General features: G+C 43.7%; 1 protein-coding gene across 1 annotated transcript in view; it reads left to right on the top strand.

The window, feature by feature from the left end:
• Positions 1-22,470, top strand: part of Gng2 (G protein subunit gamma 2) — a 91,440-nt gene extending 68,970 nt beyond the window's left edge. The window contains exons 4-5 of the mRNA XM_051142555.1: positions 4,054-4,169; positions 20,303-22,470. Of these exons, the coding sequence (XP_050998512.1) occupies positions 4,083-4,169; positions 20,303-20,431 (216 nt within the window). The 5' untranslated portion in view covers positions 4,054-4,082 and the 3' untranslated portion in view covers positions 20,432-22,470. The remainder of the gene's footprint in view (positions 1-4,053; positions 4,170-20,302) is intronic.
• Positions 22,471-24,421: the final 1,951 nt, after the last annotated feature.

Here is a 24,421-nt window from a genome sequence, read left to right as displayed (position 1 = left end):
CACAACTTGATGGCTGTCTTTTCAATGCTCCTCCACTGAAGGCACCAGAGGCATGTGGAACAGCACCCTTCATGGTTATGTGGCAAGCTGGAGAGCACTGAGCGTCTACCTCAGCACATCACATATCACTTATTATCTCCATTTATTGTCACAGCCAGAAGCACACACACATTTCCAAGTGCCTTCCGCTATCACCACCAGTAGATCAGGAAAATTCAAGAATGTAACCACATGTATTCTAGGCGACATTGAGGTCTTCTGAACTTTCCCCCAGACTCAGTTTTTTCTGCCCTGTGGCTTCCTGGGACTCCTGGAAGGGAGGGCCTCCACTGCCCGGCACATCTCTGTTGGAGTCTTGAGGCTCAGGGCTGGGCTGGGTTCTGCAGAACTCTAGAGCATCACCAAGGACCAGGCTGATGAGAGAACAGGGAGGAGGTATATAGAAATTATCACTTTGGTGTGGGGTTTGGTGGATTGGGGTTTTGTTTGTTTTGTTCTGTTATGCTGAGACTGAGTTGAATTGAATTCAGGGCCTTGGCATGCTAGGAAAACACTGTAGCAATGAATACATCATCCCTGCCTGCATTTTATCAAAAAGCCACTGCCCCCCCACCCCCACCCCCGCCTCTGATCTTTAAGAGGTATGTGCAATCTGAAGCTTTGTCTGCATGTTTTCAGGAGAATTTCCTTTTCTTTTTAGAGTTGTTGCTACGATTAGTAAGTTTGAATTAGGTTCTTCTCTCTTAGAATAAATGTTGTCCATATGTGTAAAATGAAAATGGAGCATTATCAACGTGTGAGCTGTGTGTTGGTCAGTCCCTGTGGACTAAGCACCTGATGGAATGGACCTCTCCCTTAGACCCCTTGTGTTCACAAAGTGCAGTGCGTTCCTCAACCATGCTTCCCTATGTATGCGATTGCTTTCAACTCAGTTTGGGAATTAGTGAGGGGCCGTTTCTATACACTAAGAAGAAATGATCTGAAGGAAAAACTTATGAAAATGGTTGTACTTACAATAGCATCAAAAAAAGGAATATTTAGGAATTAACCAGAGGTAAAACATATGTTGGCTCAGCAGTTAAGAGTACTTGCTGTTCTTCCACAGGACCTGAGTTCAGTTCCCAGCACCCAAGTCAGGTGACACACAAGTGCCTGTAACTCCAGTTCCAGGGCATCTCTCACACTCTTCCAACCTCTACATGTACATACATACATGTGCAAATATCCACACAAACAGACACATAACATCTTTTAAATGAATCTATTTTTAGAAAGAAAGGATGCAACCCTAAAACTTAAAAAGAAAAAAAATACAACTTCTTCCTACCCATCCTGGAATATTCAAGATGGCCAGAAGCAGGAGAGAAATCAAATTCTTCCATCAAGGACATCACTGCTCGTGTCTTATTGGACAAAACTTAGGTGATCATATCTATCTGCAAAGGAGGCTAGAAAATGGATTATTCAGCAGAGGATACCCAGCTAAGGTCCAGGGTTTCTGTAATTGGTGAAACAGAAAAGAAGGTGGGCTTGGGAAGGTGGGCAAGCATGAAGTCCTGAGTTTGATCTGCCAGAACCCACGTACAAATACTGGGTTTGGGGGCATGCCCCTGTAATCCCATGACAGCAACAGGAGGAACAGGAGGATCCCCAGGGCTCACCAGCCAGCCAGCCTAGGGGAATCAGTGAGGTCTGTATTAAATGAGAGACTCTGACTCAAAAAATAAGGCAAAGAACAGTTAACATTGACCTACACACACACACACACACACACACACACACACACACACACACACACACACACGCACCCATCCACACATGAGCATACACAAACAGGTAACACACACACACACACACACACACACACACACATACACACGAAAAAAGAAATAAAAAGGTGCCATTACAAATGAAAAAAGAGAGAAAGGGGAATTGACAGATAAATTATGTATGTGTTTCTGGTTACTAGATGATTTAGTTTTGATTCAAGGCAGAAGAGTAGCTGGCCAGACTTCTGAGTCTCTTTCAGGCCCAGCGAAGGTTCAGTAATTCTATGATTATCTACATTCTCATGCGATGAATGCATTCTAGGCAGAAGCGTTAGCTTCACAGAACAGTGTCCAGGGACTTGGAGACCGTGGCTGTTTCCATCTCGGGCTGACTGGGAAGTCAATACTCCATCTCAGCTTTATTACGTTTTGCTAGGCTATCAAATGTCTAGTGGGTTTCGGACATATAATCCCCTTGTGCAAGGACCAGGTTCTTAACTATGCTGATGAGATCATAGTCTTTTACATTTATTTTGTGTGTGTGTGTGTGTGTGTGTGTGTGTGTGTGTGTGTGTGTGTGTGTGTCCCTGTGTGCGTGCGCACGCGCGTGCGTACTCTTCTTCCACGCTGTGGGCCTTCAAGGGACGGCACCTAGGCCGTCAGGCTTGGCAGCAAGTTTGTTTACCCATTGAACCATCACTCAAGCCCATTCTTGTTGTTTTTACATGACTTTCTGTCTCTCTTTATCTTCAAGCGTCTGAAGGTACAGTTTGGAGCTCCTTGTTGCTTCAGATATCGCTTCAATTTCCCCCTCGCTGTGTTGTCTCCAAACCCTCCAAACCCTTTGAAACAAAGTTGAGGGAACAGTTAATTGCCCTCCCGTTTACACTGCAAATGTTGAACAGTCTATTTGCAGCATTCATTATAAACCAACCGTCTCAGAAGGAACTCGACAGAGAATTATACAAAATGTCCTCTTTTATCTTGAAGAATTATGCATGAAAAAAATACAAAAGAGGTCATTTATAAACTTGTGTTCTTAATACAAAAAAAAATCACTTATAGTCCTTTGCTTTTGTTTTTTTCATTTTAGTGATGGGTAAAATTGTCTATGGTTTATTATGGGTTATTCTTCATCTCTTGAATTTTCTATGTGCCCTTGCTTTTTTTTTTTTTTTTTTTAAGAACCTGGTCCTGCTCCATTTCTACTTTAAAAATTTCCTAAAGTGGGCAAGAGTTTTGGCCTTTAGTATAATGGATCCAGAACAAGATTGAACCAGTGTAGACCCATGCCATGTGTCACGTTTTATTTCCTAGGTCTGGCACTCCAGTTAAATTAAAGCTCCTGGATATTGCTATCCTGTTAAATGTCAGGAACCCCCAAGGGAAGCTTTAAGGGATAGCTTGGAACTTTAGTGAGGAGCAAGACCCAGTCACAGCATGGAACCCTGATGAGGAGCAAGACCCAGTCATAGCATAGAACTTTAGTGAGGAGCAAGACCCAGTGAGAATTTGGAGAGTGTGGGAGGTAGGCCACAGGAGGGGCTGCGGGAGCACTATCAGGCATCCCCTCATGTTCCACACTGGCAGAGAACTTCCCTTTCAAGGCACAAGGGCACAGTCTTAACACTTTTGTCATAGTTCCGTCTCCCCTTGACACGGTGGGTAGGTTCCTGAGGGACTGTGAGCAAAGAGCTGCAAACTGAGACCCAGTTCAGAGTGTTTAGGGACAGCTCTTCACAATGTGCAGCTAGGTGGCATTGGAAAGCCAATGCCCACATCCACCACCGCCCCTGCCGCCCCAGTTTCGTGTCCCCGAGGGAAGCAGTTTGCAGTGGTCACAACTAAACAGCAGTGTAGGGCTCGATTCTGTCAGCGTATCGGGAATGGTGTTGAGACCTGAAGGAGACTCAAATTTGCCTTTGACCACTCTGCTCAGCTTCCCCTCTCATTCTCTAAGGACACTTCACCCAGCCCTGGATGATAGAATGGCCACAACCCGCAGCAGCCACTGCCAAGGCACTGTATAAGTTAAGGTGATTCAATATCATATATATGTATATATTGGTGTATCTTACACTGCCTAACTTGGGGAACATTCCTCTTGGGACAGGGCAGAAATGGGAAGTCAAGTCCTGCTAGTGATCCATGATGCTGACGGGGATGTAGGTGGCTGGGGAACTGGGCCTGGTTCCCATCACTGCTTGAGATTTGCTGGTTGTAAAGAACTGCATGTTTGGCAGCTTGTGAACTCTCTGATGCAGTCTTCCTCCATGTTTTCTAGAGCGTCTGAAGACCCTACCCAGCTCTCCAATGGCCAGCAACAACACCGCCAGCATAGCCCAAGCCAGGAAGCTGGTAGAACAGCTGAAGATGGAGGCCAACATCGACAGGATAAAGGTAAGGATGACGTCATCTGTAGTGTGTCCAGCTTGAGTAAGGAGCAAACGTCTTATAGCCAACTGCTGTTCAACCGGTTTTCCATAGAGATGGATACTATCAGTAAGGCTAGGAAAGAGATCTAGCAATTCCACTGATACTTGTCTCTCTAAGATATCTTTGCCTTTTTGAGGATTTCTCAACATAAAATAATGATATGCACTGAAGTAGGGTCCCTATGTTGAGTTAGAAATAAGGTAGAGGCAGCACGTTCTAGAGTAAGTTCCGGGACAACCGGGCTACAGAGAGAAACCCCATCTCAAAGAACCAAAAAAGGGTGAGCACGTGAGACATCAATCTACTAGTCACCTCCAGGACCCAATAAAGACCTTCTTCTCATTTTGAGTTCTAACGTTTTCTGTCCCATTCAGCATCTAAGACTAAGTGCTGATTTTATGAGTCTAATCTGTTTTATTCATTCATTCATGCCTGACAATTTTTTTCATCTATGTCTTACTGGTTTTTTTTTTTTTTTTTCTTCAAAGCACGGTAGTCACACTTAAGGCATAGGTAGATACTCAGGGAGTGAAATGCCTTCTGTGCAAAGAAGGGGGCTTGAGTTTGGATTTCTAGCACCACCACAAAAGTCAAGTGTGGGTCTACAAGATGGCTCAATGGTAAAGCTACTCACTACCAAGCTTAACAATCTGAGTTCAGGAGAAAACTGACCCTCTCTGACTTCTACATGTGCTCTGTGGCACAAAAATCATACCACACACACACACACCTCACACATTCAACACACACAATACACAAACACACACACACATAACATGCAGACCACACAGACACACCACACACACACTAAACACACAGACACAGCAACATGCATACACCCACACGCAATACACACCACTCAAACCACATGCACTGCACACACACACACACATACATACTACACACAAACACACCATACATTATACACATACTAGTCACACAAACCACACACACCACACACATACTACATATACACACAACACACACACGTGGGGAGGGAATGCTGTAAGTAATGATGCAAAAAAGAAAAAGCTAGATGTGGCAGCGCGCGGAAACAAGCAGCTCTCAGGGACTCACCAGCCCAGCAGTGAACAGAAACAGCACGCGACCCTGTCTCAAAAAATAAGGTGGGGAGTGATAGAGGAAGCTGTCTGGGCTTCACCTCCGACCCCCACATGCACGTACACAAAGCCATACTGGATGTCTCTTCAAAAATCAAACAGCACAGACGTTTAACGAAGGTTCGTGATCTATTTTTTCCTTTCGTGCCCCAGACTTAGCCTGTCAGCTTTATTGAAACCAACTTAAATAGAGGCACGGTTTTTGTCCTGACCCTTTGTTTGGCATATTTTGAATGTGAATCTCCCCACTATGTCATTATAAGAAGACAGCTATTATAGGATGGATTACCAGTAAGGTTAATTTTTGTCACTCATCACAATTTGACTTCCTCAGAAGCACTTTAGGAAATGGAACTCAGAAATATATCTCACTGTACTAAAATAAAAATAGAACATTGTTCCAAGTGCCTTAAAAAAAAAAACTACAGTATTTTTCTACTTTTTTCCCCCTTATACCTTGAAAAATCAGGATCGTTCAGTGGATGCATTGGGGTGTGCAATAGGCAATAAAATGTGGTACAGGACCCAAATCCAGCCCACACTGTTTTTAAAAATAAATTATCATCAGGGACATAAGGATACTCGTTCACTTACATTTGTGTGTGGCTCATTCACAGTCCAACCACAGGATAGAGGTGTTAACAGGGATCACACAGCCCACAAAAAATAATGACTTTCTGTCATTTACAAAATGAGTTAGCTGGCTCCTGATTTAGAGCTGTTCTCAGCCCATCTCTATGCTCACAGCACCCAAAGGTTCCAAAACAAACTGCTTCCCAAACCACACCAAAAGGAAAGCCAGTTAAGTTAGGGTCTCTTGGGTTTAGGATTCAGGCATCAGTATTTTTCTTTCTTTCTTTCTTTCTTTCTTTCTTTTTTTTTTTTTTTTTTTTTTTTTTTAATCTTCGGTTAATTCCAGTATATAGCCACAGTTAAGAACTGCAGCCTCCGGGCAAGGGGTTTGAACAGTCTCACTGCCATCTGCTCAGTGAAGGGTGAGCTTATCCACCTTCATAAAGAAGCTTGGCAAACATCCAGGAACATTTCCCCATCCGCCTAGAAACCTCCTTTGTAAACGTGGACTCCTGGTGGACGGCACACCATCATCAGATCCTGCCTGCTTTTCTGTGGCATTTATTCTTCCTTGGGTTGCTAATGAGATATTTCCTGAGTGTTTCCTTCCTCTGTCACTTTCTGGCTTCTTCTTTTTTCATTCCCCTCCTGAAAAAAATACAAAGAGACTGGTGGGTGTTTTAATTGCCAGGGGAAGGGAGGTGGCCTGGGGACTGCTGTGTCAGAGACACTCTTTTCCCTGACGAGAGACGGAGGAGGCCCCACCAGCCGTCATGCTGAGGGACAGTGCTTTGGTCGTCTCTATGGAGCTCTGCTGTGCTTGGCATTTCTGCCTCCTCAGAATTCTTGGACACTGGTCCTGAAGGAGAGTGTGATGTACTGATGGGTGATTAAAAAAAAAAAAAAATGACAACGGGGACAGAGTTGGGGAGGCGGGCGGTGGTTTTCAGCCCAGCCATCTACTCCTTGGATCCTTGAGCACTGTGGTTCCCACCTGGAGCCCTGTAGTCTACATCAACCCGCTTCCATCAAGCTGTCGGTTGGTTACCTGTCATGCTGCTGCCAAAGAAAACTTTCCAGAAGATCTCAACATCTTCCTTTCACACTGAAAACAGCTCCCCAGTCCTTGTGCATTGAATCTCAAACTCTGTAATGGTACCCACAAAGTTCCCCTGCACATCTCGTCAGCTTCAGCCCCTTTCTCTTGCCCACACTGGTCATTTCAACCACTTGTGAGTCCCTCAAAAGGAACCTCAAGTACCCTGAACACCCTACATCCTTCCCTTCACCTTTTCACTTTACTAAGGGCATGGCCTTAACTCTGTGAGGAGTCAGACCAATCATTAGTTGCTGAAGAAGCTTTTCAGGGCCCTCCCTGTGAGGTTGGGTTTTTCATCTGTCCATTTATTCATTTATTTGTCTACTAACTATTTCACTGAGGTTTTCTATGGTGCCAGCACATGTTAGGTTTTAGACCCAGAACCTCGATAATGTGTAGCGTAGTGAGTGGTTACAACAGATACGAACAAGACTTATTATTAGAATATGCAAAAAAAATCCAGGAAGCACAATTGCCGATGTCAAAGACAACTCCCATTTGCCCTTTGAAAAGAAATAAATAAATAGATTCTGAGAGAGATCCTGTGGCATGCAAAGGTTAGCCCAGTAAACCACGCCCTGAGTGGCCACTGCGCAGGTGATCTTCACGGATACGCCTCTGAATCCTTCTTGATGTCATCAGACCTTTCACTGGTGGAAGTACAGCAACAGACTGTACTCTGATGTTTGCTCTGCACTGCACAACCAGGCAGGCATGCTGTGATGAAGTGACAGGCTATTTTTAGTTTTGCTGTTGGGTAAGACTGTGAGTATATTGCCACCGTTGTCAGCTAACTGGCTATCTGCTTTCAGAGGTCCTTCAAGGGCTCTGAGACTTCCGGCTGCTCCACCCACTTCCTATGCATGACCCTTTCAGCAAGAGTGTTGTTATAATGAACAGAAATCCCAAATGTTCCAGTTTCCTAACAAAGACTCAGGAGCCAGATGCTGGGGTAAAACCTGCTAGCTCAGAGAGGCAGAGAAATCACCAGCTGACCTTCCTACTCAGCTCGTGTCCCAAAGGTAAAAACCAAAAACCCAAAAGCTAAAAGCCAAAAGTTTGCCAGCTCAAAGCTCAAAAGCCCCCTCTTCTTATCCACACTGTCTTAAATAGCCTCCAACTCAAAGTCCCTCCTACTCTTTAATCCCTGACAGCTGGTTTCTTGTTCCACCTCTTGACCTGGAATTGACTTTATTAAATCCTGTGTACAGAAAGCTCTTAGATTAAAGGTGTGTGCTAGGACAGAGCCACACCATAATCACCTATTCACAATAAACAGAAAGGTCTTGAATTAAAGGTGTGTGTTAGGGCTCAACCACACCAAACAAGAAACAGGGTTTGTAGTTCACAATCGCAGGGTTCACAATGGGATCAAATATCCTGCAACACAAAAAGGGACTTTTTTTTTTCCAAGACAGGGTTTCCTTGTGTAGTCTAGGATGTCCTGGAACTCACTGTGTAGACCAGGCTGGCCTCGAACTCACAGATCCACCGGCCTCTCCCTCCCAAGTGCTGGAATTAAAGGTGTGTACCACCATCACCCTAAGAGGGGACTCTTTGGAAGATACCAGGCTTATGACTTTCCAGTTACAGCAGAGTAACCTTATCATATAATAGCTTTATGTATGTCTGGAAGAATTGGCTGTAGTAGAGGTGATCTGATTAGGACCCTTAGTAAGAGGAGATAGGGTGCAGCTGCCACTGAAGCTGCTAAAGATCCCATAAGCAAAGGGGGTACCTTATCCCTCGGGTGGCCTCCAGAGTAGCCCAGCCTGCTTGCTCTACTGGACCTGAATAACACTTTCTGTTTTGAAACCTTTCTTGATTTCCAGACTTTGTATCACATGTCCAGGGAGCCTTGAACTAATGGAGCCCTTATCTGGCCATAAGCCCAGATATAGATAGATAGATAGATAGATAGATAGATAGATAGATAGATAGATATAAACACTCCCAGATTTTCCCTATTTCTCTGTCAGCATTTCCTTCAAGGATAAGGAGTAAAAGCCAGGGAGTCAAAGTAAAGGAGTCGAGAGGGATTGTGAGCAGTGGCGCTCAGATTCCTAACGCAGGGAATATACAAACACTAGCAGTGAGCCAGGGGGAACCTTATTCTTAGAGTCCAGGTGGGGACACGCACAGAAGCAGAGGGCAGCTGGGTTTCAGGAGCATCGTATTATCCCCATATTAAGACTCTCTGGGCGTGGAACAGAAACCTAAAGCAAGCTAGCTTACGCAGAAAGGGAGGATTAATTCTAGAAGACACAAGGTGTCTTGGAATCCAGGGGTGGAAGTGCAGCTGGGGTCAGCACTTGAAGGGATGGCTAGAAGCCACTGGGACCTGTGAGTGCAGAAATGAGCCCTTGCTTCTCCTGCCACTTCCTGGGAAGATGGATTTCTCAGCTGATTGGCGCAAAAGACCGACTAACACAAGATGGCCACCCTCAGCTCTCAGGGTAACAGGAAGAGACTTGGTCACTTGTTTTCAGCCTCATTCCCATAGTCTGGCATCTCTGTTTAGTAAGAATAAGACATCTCTAGCTTCAGCCTCTTGCCATCGAAGTCAAGCTGCAGGAAAAAAAAAAATCATGGTTCCTAAGAACCAACCCACCAATAGTGGATAAGAAAGGAGCCAGGAAATCCTGCCTCCACCAATACCCATGAGTGATGCCCAGTACTACTTTGTATGATGCCCCTGTCAAGGTGACATTATAAACCTGCCCCATGGCCTTTCTCGCAGTGCAGCAGCATGATGAGGGCAGTTCTGGTGATGAGACTGTGAATCCAGGTCCAGACGTCTTAAGAAAGCAAAGTGTTGTCTGTTGAATGGGAGCACAAGGCAAGGGATGCTTCTCCAGAGCCTTCCTGCATCAGGCTGCAGTCACAGGTGGGGCTGCTCAGCCTGGAATGTCCATGAAGCCACAGTCAAGTGTTGTCACACCACTTCCTGCTGCCTTACCTTTGTTATCGTCTTACTTTATGACATTGGGCAAAGTCTATATTCTAAAGATAAAAAATAAATACAACAGAATTTTTAAAAAGGAGCCAGGAACTGCTGTAAGGTAGGTGATATTCTTTGACAGTAGCTACTCTTGATGTTACAAAAAATAATCTAGAGGTAAGAAGAAAAATGTCATAGGCCAGGAACATAAAGGAAATGGTTTCATAAATTGAACTCACATAAGAATTTTCAAGCATGCTCATTTCTCTCAAATTATTTACAATATACCTTTTCAATGAATGATTCTTATTGCTTTAACAGTGTATTATGTAAATCCCCACTTCCTGGTTATTCTGGGTTCTTCAGACACCTCACACCACAGCACGCCACACCACAGCACTCCACGCCACGCCACGCCACGCCACGCCACACCACAGCACAGCACACCACCCCACATCACACCACAGCACACCACAGCACACTATACCCCTCTTTGCCTGTGCAAATATATTCCTCATTAAGTGTTAGCTCAAACCCTCACATGTTCATGAATCTTTTTATATTCCTACCAAATTTGCTAATTTAACTTTTATTAAGTATACTTTTCCAAATAGACTTCATAGTCCTTAAATTCAAAGGCAGTCTTTGAATATTCTAAATATAAATGTAATTAACTAAATAAAACTGCAGTAATCAGAGAGATTTCAAATGCCATATAAAAAGGGGTAGGATAGGTGGTTTTTAAAGTCAAATTGTTGTGTGTCATAGCGTGACTATAAGTAAATGCCATTTGCAGTGCACCTTTTTAAACAATTCCAAAAAAAGGCAGGCTAATATTAAAATTGAAAAATATATAAATTAGTGAGTCAAGTCTGAACATTTCTAATTTCTATCATCTTTCTGGAGATAGATCCATACTACATAGGAAATGAAATTCACAGAATGGTGTACTGAGAACCACACTGGTTGAAATCACGTTTGGTGGTGTGCACTGGTAATCCCAGGCCTTGAGGGCTGAGGCATGGGGATTGCTGCAAGTTCAAGGTCAGCCTGAGCTACATAGCAAGACCCTAGAGGGAGGGAGGGAGGGAGTTAGACAGAAGAGAGAGAGAGACACAGAGACAGAAACAGAGAGAGAGAGATCCAGAAACACAGAGAAATAGCCAAGAAATGAGCTAGTTAAATAACATACTAGAAAAAATAAATAAATAAATAAATAAATATCATACTAGATGCTAGAGACCTAGTCTAGGTTTGAGGCTTTATAAATATTTTTCCAGCATTTCAATTGAAAGCTTTAATATCCCTTCCTCAAAGTGGTATGTTTAATTTTATTAGGAAGAATAAGGTATAATCCTCTTTATGGGTCAATTGAGAACATTTCCATAGATGATAAAATCAGTAAAACATATGAAGGGCTTATAGACATTCAAATACAGCCAGTCTTAACTCATTGTAGCTGCTGGAAGTGAAGCAGAAGTTTTCAATTAAGTTCTGGTCTGCATTGACAGGAGTGTGGAACCTGTATTTCATGAAGGCTGATAACATTTTCATGACTCAGTAGCTATTTGTTCAGTACAAGTATATACTTAGCCTTGTGTGCTGTTCGTACCACCGCAGAAGCAGTATACACTAAGCATTCTGAATTCAAAAACCCCAAAATGCTCCTGAATCCATGAGTTCCAAGCGCCAAGACAGTGCCACTAGGGGAAAATTCCACACCTGCCCTCATTTGATAGGTCACAGTGAAAACATAAGCTCACTAAAAATGCTATAAAACACTAGCTTCAGGCTATATTCATGAGGCGGATGGCAAATGGAGTGTAAATGAATTTTGTATTTTGACTTGTGTCTTAGCCACAAGAAGTCTTGATATAATTTTCAAAAATACAGTGGTGGAAGGATTTGATATCCTCAATTTGCACATAAGTTTCAAATCCCTGAGAAATTAACGTTTTGAAATAGCCTAGTTTTCAAGGAAGACTCTCATACTAAAAAAAAAAAAAAAAAAAAGACTGTTTAGCCAGAGCTGGTGGTGTAAGTTTGTAATACCAGCTACACAAGAGACTGAGGCAGCCTTGGATAACCACAATAACACAGGTGAATCAAAGGAGGCTGCGACTTCATCACTGCTACCCTTCAGTGCACAGCAACTCCCCATGGGCAGAGGCAATGACAGCCTGTCCGGACTTATTGCTCTGCCTGATGGCATGTGTGCATTCTGTGACATGAATCTGAAGATGGAGCTCAAGCTCAGGATGTAATAAAGACAGAACTGTGTCTTTTCGTTCCATTTAAGTTTGACGGGAGGTCTGTTTTTCATCCCTATAGACAGCTGCCTTTTCTGCAACTCTCAGAGACATCAAGGCCTCTGCCTGCCTAGAATAGCTTCATTTGTATTTCGGAGCCGGTAGTCATAGTCTGGTGGCCTTTGTTGAGGCTCGCTCCCTTTCCTCCCTCCTTGGTTTGAATTTGGTGAAAGTACGGAATAGCTAGATGTTGGATCAATGCTCCTGTCAAATGTAGACTCCTGGGCTAGAGAGAGAGAATGCACTCACTAAAGTTCTTGTCACTGAGGCAGGAGGAGCCAAGTGTGAGCCTCAGGCCCCACGTGAAAAGCCAAGTGTGGCAGCGTGCTGCCCCTGTAATTCTAGCACGAAGACAGGCTAGGACTTACTGACCAACCACTCTAGCTAAGCAGAGGGCTCCAGGCCAACAAGAAACCATGGGCAGGATGGGGTGGCGGGGGCGAGGGCTTGCACTTAGCAGCTAAGAGTACTTGCTGCTCTTACAGAAGATCAGAGTTGAATTCCCAACACCTGTGTTAGCCAACTCACAACTACCAGCTCTAGGGATTTGATGCCCTCTTCTGGCCTCTTTTGTGTGTCCACTCATGTAGCATATACACATGTATACATAAATAAATAAATATATATATATATATATATATATATATATATATATTTTTTTTTTTTTTTTTTTTTTTAATCATGGCCCTCTTTCTTCTGTAAAGTTATTTTTGCCCCGGAGATATCTCAGTTATGGACAAGTTTTTCCTACCATTCCGAGTAAGTTGAGAAAATGGCCTATCACCCTTAAATGCTTTAATGTCTTATTTCCTACAACTAAAGACATTCTTCTCTGTGGTCATAGTGCAGTCATCAGAGTCATTGTTGACACACAATGTCATTCTAATCTGGAGACCCCCCAGCTAGAGATAGAAAAGCACCCCAATAACAATTTCTTTATCAAAAGGACCTGATTGAAAATCCTGTCTTGTGCTTAGCAGTCCTGTCTGGCACAGTTCCTTTCACGACCTTGACACATTTTATGATTGTGGGCCATTTATTTTATGCAAGATCACTCAGTTTGGGCTTGCCTGACATTTCTTTCCTTTCATCATGGGGACCCTGGGGATCAAACTCAGGCCATGAGACTTGCCTACAAGGACATTTACTGCTGAGCAGCTTTGCCCTCCCCCATATCTGGTATACCAGTCTGATTACATTCTAGTTAGAAAACTTTGACTCAATGGAGTGTTCCTTTATTGTGGTTTTTTTTTCAGTGGGACTTTGTTTTGAGTTGTCACTTACTAGTGACATTAACCTTGATTGTTGACTAAGGTGGTATTTTCATGGTTTCTCGGTGAAAAGCAATTCTTTTTCCCTTTGCAGTTCTTCAGTATTTGGGAACTTGGGAGAGGCAGCTCAACATTATGTAATTATTTTATTCTGTTTTTTAAACAGTTTAAGTGCATTGCTATGTGCTCAGAGGATCCCATTGTAATCAGTGGTTTACAATCTCTATTAAATTCCATATTATTTTATTTTATATGTACAGGTATTTTGCCTACATACATATTTTGCACCATGTGTGTGCCCGGTACTCGAGGAGGGCAGAGGAAGGTAACAGATCCCTTTTAAGCAGCCATGTGGATTCTGGGAATTGAACCCAGGTCTGCTGAAAGAGTAGCCGTGCTCTTAACCATTAAACCGTGTGTCACTCCAGCTCCCATAATCTATTATTTTGATATTAAATTAGCCCAGGCCACAAGCCAGTTATGTGTCCTTTGGGTGTGAATCCCTCATTCCTTTGGGTGTGAATCCCTCCTTTGGGTGTGAATCCCTCATTCCTTTGAGCATTTACCTACTTGGAGTTAAAGCCGGTTTTCCTTATTTTCCCTTCCCCAGCCCTGAAGTCATCCTTTGCTCCAATGAGCCTTGGTGCCTTTGAGAATGTTTTTTTAAAACTTTGTTATTATTATTATTGTTATTACTACTACTACTATTAAATGTTTGCATGTTCTGTTTGCATGTACACCTGCATGCCAGAAGGGGCATCAGATCCCTTTATAGATGGCTGAAAGAACAGCCAGGGCTTACATGCCATTAACAATATTTGATGGACACTAGATACTGAAATTGCCTGTAACTCTACTCCAAAGAATCCAATGCCCTCTTCTTGCCTCCATAGGAACTTGTAAGAATATGGTACCCATGTATACACTCAGAGGCACACACATAGAGACACAATAGATGATAGGTGATAGATAGATAGATAGATAGATAGATAGATAGATAGATAGATAGATAGATAATGTATAAAGACAGGATATAAAGGATAAGGATAATTGCTGTCTATCTTCATTTTCAGATACCATTACAAATACTATCCTATGTCATTATTCTAAATTCCTTTTCTTTTGATTTCCTGATATTTTCAATTTAAATAAAATATTCTTTATCTTCATCAACTTAAATGCTATAATTCAAAATCAGGAAACACTAGACTACACTGTAAATAAATACTAAAATACTGGAATTTTTAATAGTCCTTTAAAATTTTTGAGTTTTAATGTGGGTGCAGTTAAGTTGTTTAGAGACATTTCAATCTGTTCAGACTTACTTTCAAACTTTGGTAGGCAGTGCCCCCACAGCCTCTAGCATGGGATCAAGCACTACCATAGAAAGAATACGCTTTTGGAGTCTTTGCTCCAAATCTTGCATATGAAGATGCCTTTCTCCTCTGGTTGATGAAGACAAATGCTGCACGGATCCTGTACTGTCTCTGGGGCTATCATCACATGACCTTCACTGCTCTTTGAGTGGCCTCATGTGGCCCTCATATAGGTGCTGATGGGTGTTCAGCAGAGTCCAGGGGAACCCTCTGAGCCTCTGGAACTTTCTCTTTCCAGTGTAACTCTTTCTTCCCTGTTATCCTCTCGTCAACTCATTAAGACTGACAGATTCTGGGTTTCCCGTTATGTTGCTGAGGTGACTGCGTGAGGGAGACACTGTCACATACTGCTTATAAACATTTCCTCATCTACTCCACTTAGTTGAATTTGAGGTGGGAAAACTTAGTCTCTGTTCCTATATCCCTGTCCAATCTGAAAGTCTGGGCTGCTCAGAGCTCTATGAGAACAGACATCTTCTGTATTTTCTTTTATCTGATCATTGCAGCACGCAGAACCCATACCTGGAGCATTAGGCACACAGTGACTATGGTGACTATTAGTTAAATGAAATATCTGTTGACTAAGGTTATATTTGAGAACTCCTTCAGCAATTACTTGCGCCTCATTTATGAGGTGACGAGGAATGAGACAGATAAGGTTCCTGTCCTCATACCAGGTAGTGTTTGAAGGGCTAGAAAATATTAAGCAACCAATGAATAGACCTAGAAGGGTAATCACAGCGGGGAGGGGGAGGGGGAGGGAGGGGGGGGGAGGGGCATGGCTTTTGTGAGTGAGAAGAGTGCACCACTTGGACAGAAAAGGAGGAAGAAAGTCTCTTTGGACAAAGTGATCACTGGGTGTCCTACCAGGAGCCAGATTTCTGTTGATTCCTGGGAGAAAAACAGGAAGCAGGCTGCAAAGGATGTGAGGAAAGAAAGTTCCTTAGGAGCATATATATATACTCAGAAAGGAGTATTAAGCTTTCAAAATGAAATGGGAGATGAGCAGGTCCAACATGTTCAGGGTCCACAGGCTAGTATATGATGTAATTATTTCTACAAAGTATACTGGGAAAGAACTGATGATTTCAGATAGGGAGTTACAGAAGGGCAATGTGGACTTATGCGTTTATGTATTTAGTCACTTTACAGCCCTATCATAGCCCCCTCCCTCCAGTCGTGTGGATTTTTAAACTCTCTCTACAGCCACAGGATGACAACACCACTTGCGACAGCTTCAAAAGCAAGGAAGTCATCCAGCTTCCTGGATATTTTGGTGTCTTTGTCCCAATCGGCTGTCTGCTAGAGTTTGTGGTCCCCTTAGCAAACTGATGCTTTTAAATTACAAAGTGTCTGATACCATGCCTATAACTATAAAGTGGATAAATATAGATACAATGTTGAGATATGAAGATGACTGTAATACGATTGAAAATATCTGATTCTATTGACTGACTGACTCTTCTGTACAGCTCATGCTAGCGTCCATGTTTACAATGAAAGGATACAATCAACTTCTATTTGAGGCTGGTGAAAATAAAGGAATACTTTTTATCATCAAAGTTCGTGGGCCACTCTTTAAATTCGATCCTTGGCCCATTGGGGGGACTCAGTTACTCACTTTTTGTCCAAGCAGCTATCTCAGTTGTCCTGGAGAGGGTGGAGCTCCAACTATTGGGCTGCCTAGAGATGACAGCAAGGGATCTAAACGTAGGGTATTTTTGAAGGATGAACCGACAGAACAGAAAAGGTTCTGAGAAAATATTCACGGAACAACTAGACCTACGAATATAAAAGCAATTGTGTGCAAAGTATTAGAAAGGATAAGCCCCAAAGCATTAGAATGTCACATAATTTACTGTAAGGTAAGGGACACATGTGACAGTCTAGGTAGTGATAAACCAGGAAGATGAACTCTTGGCTGCTCCTGAGCTGAGACCTAAGCCATGCACTTACTCAGTGAAGCCTGGAATCCACACACCCACCTTGAGGACAGTGTTGGACATGATGGCGCACATCTGTAATCCCAGTGTCCAAAAGACTGAGGTAGGAGAATCCTGAGTTTTACACCAGCCTGAGCTACATAGTAAGATCCCATTTCCAAAGACAACAGAGCAGCGCATGAGCATATTAATAGCTTACAGACTCTGCTCTTCCAGAGCATCTGGGTTTGGCTCCCAGCACCCATGTGGCCCTTCACAACAGTCTGTAACTTCAGTCCCAGAGGATCTAGTGCCCTTTTCTCACCTCCTGGCGCACTGCACGCATAGGGTGCACAGGCAAGCACACAGGCAGACACTCATGCACATAAACTGAAAATAAAATCTCAAAAATAAAAGTGTTTCAGATGCCTCATACCATGTGTTTGTATGCGAGCATCGTGGATGAGTAGGCGTGGATGGTGCCAGATCTCTTCCCAGCAAGTGGGATTTCAGTATTGCTGTTTTACGTTCCTGCTTAACACCTTAATGAGTATTGCTCAAATAAGTAAAAGTCATAGGAAAAAATGGTCTCCTCATCCAGGTGTGGTGGCGCACTCCTTTAATCCCAGCACTCAGAGGCAGAGGCAGGCGGCGGATTGCTGTGAGTTCGAGGCCAGCCTGGTCTACAAAGCAAATCTAGGGCAGCCAAGGCTACACAGAGAAACCCTGTCTCGAAAAACCAACCAACCAAACAAACAAACAAAAAAGTGGTCTCCTCAAAATCTGACCTTTGCCCTCATTTGGGGGAGCTAAGCCTAGAACAGGCCAGTTCCTTTCATTTTGCCAGCATCAAGTTTAGAAAGCTGCAGGAAGGACTACAGTTTCCACCTGTGGAACTAGCTGGGCATTTGAGTGAATGCAGATGGCTGCAGCTGAAGGGCAGAACATCAGAGTCCAAGCTGTTCTTCTGCCACCTAGTTTGCTGTCTGCCTGCGAACCAGCTCTGGGAGCCTGCTGATCCTCAAGTTGTCATCTGCAGAAGGCAGATAATGAATTTTGTTTGTTTGTTTGTTTGTTTGTTTTACTTAGGCATTGTCAAAGGCAGGAAGAAAAAGATGACTCAATAGAACAAACTGGGAGCACAATAAAAAAGATTTCATAAGTACTGTAATGACTATTAAGGAGATAGAATTTGGAGCAAATATACTATACCACATAGTGACCCCCCCCCCTCAAATTCCTGTTCTCCTAGAATCTTAGAATGTGACTTTATTTGGTAATGGGGTGTTTGTAGGTGTAGACTAATTAGAAGGAGGTCATACTGGGGGCAGGGTAGATCCTAACAATGACGGACAGGATTTAAGCAGAGAGAAGAATGCTATGCAAAGACAGGGGTCAGCACTGGGGTTTGTTGTAGGTACAGAAGGTACAACAGGGAATACCAGAGATCACCACAACCGCTAGGTGCTGGAGAGGTGGCTCAGTGGTCAGAGCACTGGCTGCTCTTCCAGAAGTCCTGAGTTCAATTCCCAGCAACTACATGGTGGCTCACAACCATTTATAGTGAGATCTGATGCCCTCTTCTGGTATGCGGGTGTACATGCAGACATTTCTTTCTTTTCTTTCTTTCTCTTTCTTTCTTTCTTTCTAATACATAAATATTTTTTTTAAAGAGTGACATGGAGCAGAGTCTCCCTCAGAGGGTTGGGCACTGACCATGCTGACACCTTAGTTCCTAACCCTGTGAGAGAATGCACGGCTGCTGCTTTAAGCCATCTGGTTAGTAATGCCACATCAAGGCAGCCAGAGGAAACACATACGTATATCAATGTTTGTATCCAAGTCAAAGTAAGCTGGGCTTCCTGGCAGTAACTGTTCCCCTCCTCTTCGGCACTTCCAACACAGCTCTACCTCCCACTCCTACTACAGAACAAGAGAAACATGAACTTCTGGTCAAGAACAAACCAGGCTTATGATTGCAGAGCTGCTATGAAGATCTGTCCTAATCAGATCTGCCGCCACTCCACACCATGTCACTGTCCTGTCACCAGGAACCCTGGCAGTGTCTGTCTAGAATATTGCTTCTGTCTTGTCTGTGGCAAAGAGAACAGAGAAGGAAAAGTTGAACATTTATTAATTGGGACTATGAAATTGATTTCCATGTCCAACCTGTTAATCATAAAACTGGGGTATCTGTAAGTGATGAGAGTCTAAGCCATTTGGTCCTGGGACAAGAGTCACAGCCAGGACGTGGCCACTGATTCACCCATGGAAACCTGCGAGTCAGGAAGCGAGGTCCTAGTTAACATGTCACATGGACAGAGTGGCAGATGGAAGAGTGCCTGGAAAGGCATGCCTGGATTCTTCTACCCCAACGTGATTACTCTCAAATTCTGCTCAGTTTTCATTGGCCCAGAACAAATCATTTGGGATATAACCAAGTCTGACATCACCATGTGGCTATCTGGGCCCTACCTGGAGTGAGGGACATGTTCTACATTTAGCAATAGAAGATTACACTTGCAGTTGTCACCGTGAGGACTTCCATACCCTACGGTGATGGTATTTTCATAAGCAAGGGGTGGCCTTCAGCACAAGTGTACCATGCCATATAAGAAACCAATGACTGACATCGTTTCTGATTCCAAGTGGCGTTCTTCTGGGGGATCACCTACCTCATCCCCAGATGTCAGTTTATCTCTCAAAGTTAAATTTAGCCCCTCGTGCAACAAAAATGTGCAACAACCACACAGAAAAGCACCCACCAGCAAGTCCTCACAAGGAGCTGGGGCTGTGCAGCTCAGGATCTCCAAAGACAGGGAAGCCCCTCTAATGGGATCCTTGGGGGTTGGAGTTACATAGTGATACTGCGATGTGTGTGTTCTGTATCAGCTTGTGTGTGCGCATGTGCATGCATAGGCGAGTGTGTATCTATAAACACAAAGCTATGCCTCCTGGTTAGAAAGGGACACTAGCCTGGCTGAAGGCATTCCTCGAGGAATTCCAAAAGCAGGGGTATGGTTTTAGAAACATGGCAGTGGCTATCCTATGTAGGAAGCTTCCTCTGTGTGAGACTTGATGTCTTTCCTGGGTCATCTCGCTGGTATAATCCTTGCCACCAGTGCTGGGACTCGGGTGCAGCACACTAAGGTATCAGGGCACAAAAGTATAAGAACAGGGTTGGTACTCGCAAGCCTAGCTCCTTTGTTTGAGGCCCTAAGTGTTCTGTTCCCTTTACCCTAGATCCCCACCTGCTGGCAACAGTGCTGTCAGCTCCGTTTTATTCATAGCCTTGTCTACAGATCAGGAAGCAGAGCTTGTGCAGGTTGGGGTGCCTCCCTTCACATTTATACTTTGCCTTCAAGTGGTTTGCTGGATGAGCCCCAAGGTAGTGGACCCCAAAGCTTGGGGCTTGAGTGACTGAGTGATGGTGTTTGGGCCCACGCCTGCCTATCCTTTTAGATGTTTCTGCCTTTCCCTTGCAGGTATCCAAGGCAGCTGCAGACTTGATGGCCTACTGTGAGGCACATGCCAAGGAAGACCCTCTGCTGACCCCAGTCCCGGCCTCAGAAAACCCCTTCCGGGAGAAGAAGTTCTTCTGCGCCATCCTTTAAGTCTCTGAGAGGAGGCTGAAGAGCCCTGGGGGCTCCTGGGACATTGATGTAGAGTTCCTAGCAAAGTGGGCACCTTTCTCGTCCACAGCATTTAAAGAGAGCGAGGAGAACCATCCTGGACACTCCGGGCTGTGCATGTTTAAAGAACTGTCCCTTTATGAGAATGAAAGCTGATTCCACATCCCAGCTTTAGAGATCTGACCCTGCAGACCTGCCTGGAGGAAGGCAATGTATAAAAACAAAATCGATGTCATTCTTTTCTGCTATCCCTCTAACGACCTTACATTTCTGCTTTATATTTAAAAACAAAATAAACATTAACGCCGGTGTCCCAAGCTGAGATATGGCTGACCTTCTGGGAATGAGAATTGTCTCTTAAGTACCCTCTGACAAGCTGTTGTCCCGTGTAGCCACCATTTGGTTTAATGGCGTCCTTGTTCAGTCCTGTGTGCCTTTTTGTTTTCCATCCCTTTCTCTTTCTCTATCCCTCCCTATTAGAGTAGTAAGGAGTTAAGGCTGGGTTTGTATGTTAGACTAAACTCTGAGGTGTTTAGAAAGCTGTTCCTTGTGGTATTTCCTCACAAGAATAACAAGAAAGAAACAGAAGGAAAGAAAGAACACACACACACACACACACGGACACACACACACGGGCACACTGACACATGCACACCACAATGCCGGCTGGCTGTGCTCTCTTACCCCTACTCCTAATATTTGTATATGATAGTTTTGATTCTGCGAGTAAAAGTAAATCATGTGTTGTGACTGGTGCTTTCATATCTTTGTGATAGTTTTTGCGTAATACTGCATGAAAATGTCCCTATGTTGCATCCATTCAGAGGTTTTGTTGTTCAGCTGGAAAGCTAAGAAGAGAAATGAGAGGGGAAAAAAGGTGCCAGAGAGGGAAGAGAATCCTCTGTGTTTTGAAAACTGAGATCACTTCAGCGCCTTAGCCATGCCTGAAATACCTCCACGTGAACTGTGGTATAAGTACCTCTTGACAGATTTCCCCAATGCACAGCATTCGGACTCACCCAGGACCCAGGGCAGCACAGTCACCTCACACTGGAGACCGGGGCAGGGATCCGCCAACACATTTCCACTTTTCAGGAACCGTGGAAAGCATGTGCAAACGAATATTTTCCATGTTCATAACTAGACAGCCATGGCCCCCGTTAGCTCAAGCATCAGAGGAAATATAGAACCCCAGCTTCAAAGAAGGTGGCCACCTTCAGAACGCCCGTTTGAGAGACAAAGTCCCTGGGTTGCATTCTGAGCAACCCTAGCAGCCGGCTCTTCTCCCTACTGACATGTTCCTCATTTCTCACTCCCCCAAAATGTCAAAGCGTTCATTGCTTTGTTCTCCACACCATTTGTCAGAGCCTCTCTGCCCTGTTGACAGCTTCCTTTGCCTAGTGCTCTCTTCCCACAATCAAACACTGAGAGAGATTTTGCCGCTGCAGCTGTAGCCTCCCCCAGCGTCAGAAGGCCCTGGAAGCCTTTCTACTTCCTGTGTTCCTCCTCCCAGTCAAAAAGAGCCTCCTAGACATCTCCTTTTGTTTTCAAATCTTGAAAGACCACTGAATCCAAGTTGACTCTATTTTCTCCTCTTGCCGTTCTCTTCCTCATGTTTTAAAAGTGGGGGTTATTTGGAGGGAAGAGAAGTTTAGAAAGACTTCCTAGAGCAAGGACACATTTTGAAATAGATTTGGTAAATATTTTTCTTAACTCTTCAGTGGGTTTTCAGGTAGAGAAATAAATATGTCCAATTAAAGTTTATACCTGGGGTTGGGGAGGTGAGGGTACCAGAACATTTATCACTGTACAAATGTAATTCTGTAAACTGAAACATCTGTTCTAGTCAGGTCTGGGGTGGTATAGCTGGTGGAATGCTCATGAAGACTTAGTGGTTCAAAACAAACCAACCAACCAACAAACCAACAGAAAAACTGTCAGTCTGTACAGACATACACCATTGTGCAATTAAGAGCACCATGGAATCAGCTAACAGCATCACACAAAGTGAGCTGAAATGTCAACAGCTGTGACTAGGGGAACTCTGCTGGGGGTGGGGTGGGGTGGGGTGGGGTGAGGCGGGAGCATCTCTAGAAAGATTCCAGATTCTGTGCAAACTTAGATCTCTGAAGCAATTAAAGTGGGGTCACAGTCTTCAGAGTACGCCTTGTACAGGTCTGGCAATTTAAAAAGTACAGATCTGCAAATTCCTTGTGAGCTTGCTCATAGGATAAGAAGGCAGAAGTCACATTCCTCTTCCACACAAAAGGTTCAGGAAATGTTCTTGTCTTTTTCACAATTTCATATCCTTCAGTATGGAGCTATGATTAGAATCAGTTTTGACTTATTGATGTTTGTATTTGTTAAAGGGGGAAAAGATTTTATTTACTTGGGGCTCCAAAGAGCCTAATTCTTTTGGAATGTCAACCATCATTTTCACCAGCATACTTTTCTCTTAGGATAACTAATAGGAAACTCCAGCTTAATTATTTATTTCTATATACCCAGATAATAATTAAGATCTGCCATGGAATTAATAAATAGTAAATGTCATGCTTATAATTCAATGTCTATTAAAATAACTGAACCATTTTCAATATCAACTCCACTTTAAAATGTTTTTAAAGTTTAAAAGCAAGTAAGGTATAATTTAAATCATCAGATTTAAAGAAAGATTACGTTTTCCCCATATGTTTGTGTTTATATAATGCATTTTAAGAAAGTCAAGCCGGTGGCCTTTAGGAGATTTTTTTTTTCATGCTTTTTCTTTTTCTTTAGTGTTTTGTTCCTAGCTGCTCCTGGGAATGATGACTTATCATGTATGTATTGCTGTCTCATAGCCCAACAATTGTTCAGCTCTTCACACTTTTCCTGTATAAGATCTATGGAACGTGTCTTTAAAGAGAGGAGATCAAAAAAGATGGGGGGGGGGCGTTGTATTTTGATGGGGGTTTTTCTTTTGTTTGGTTTGATTTAGTTTTTCAAGACAGGGTCTCACTATGTGGCCCTGGTTGTCCTGGAACTTGTTCTGTAGACCAGGCTGGCCTTGAACTCAGAGATCCCTCTGCCTCTGCCTCTCGAGTGCTGGAATTAAAGGCGTGCGCCACCACAGCCCAGCTTAAAAATGTTAAAGCAGGAAAACCTGAATGTGATGTGCACATTGATCCCACATGAACTGTGTATTTGTTTTAATAAATGGAATTTTCAGATTCATTTCCTATGGGGTCACTTTCATTGCAAAGACCTGTGGGCCACCTCCCACATCAGTGTTGATTTAAAGCCGACCTGGTAATACTAACAGCCTGGGAAACACAGAGCACAGTGTCTTTTAGGAATCAGTTCACAGCAGTTTTAAAGAAGAGAAAATACACCTCGCCTGAAGCTCTGTGTGAAACTCTTCTCCCTTGGCCCTTGGAAGCAAAGAAGAAAGGGAAGGAGTGTGCTCAGGGCTCAGCAGGCTGGACCAGAGAGGGAGCTGAATTAGCTGCTCAGGCACTTTAACTTGCTGTAACTACACCACAGTAGCGCCATGCCCTCGCCCACGCCACTCAGACTGTGCTATTCTCTGTGGTTTGAAAACTATACTGGAGGAGACAGAGCCTTCAGAGTCTAAATACAGAAGTTCCTTGAAGATCTCCGTCAACGAGGCCTTTTTCTCCAGTAACGGGATTGAGCCTAAGGTTGCACCAATATTGGGAAAGCACTGTGCCACTGATCTACATGCTCAGCCCTTTTTCTACTTTAAAAAAAACTTTAACAGGATCTTGCCACGCTCCTCAGACTGGCCTTGAAGTCATTCTATAGCCCAGGTAGTGCTCACAATTTTAACTCTCCTGTCTCACCACCACCTCCCCCCAGTAACTGGGGTTATAGGCCTATCCCACCAGACCCCACTAAGAAAGCCTTCTAGCTGCCCCTCAAATTGTACCAGTGGTCAATATTTCTAGTGAAAAAGGAAGTCAGGGCTCTCTG

The sequence above is a fragment of the Acomys russatus genome, chromosome 3 (genome assembly GCF_903995435.1).
Source record: "Acomys russatus chromosome 3, mAcoRus1.1, whole genome shotgun sequence".
NCBI classification, from domain to species: Eukaryota; Metazoa; Chordata; class Mammalia; order Rodentia; family Muridae; genus Acomys; species Acomys russatus.
This window is presented reverse-complemented; position numbering and strand designations above follow the sequence as displayed.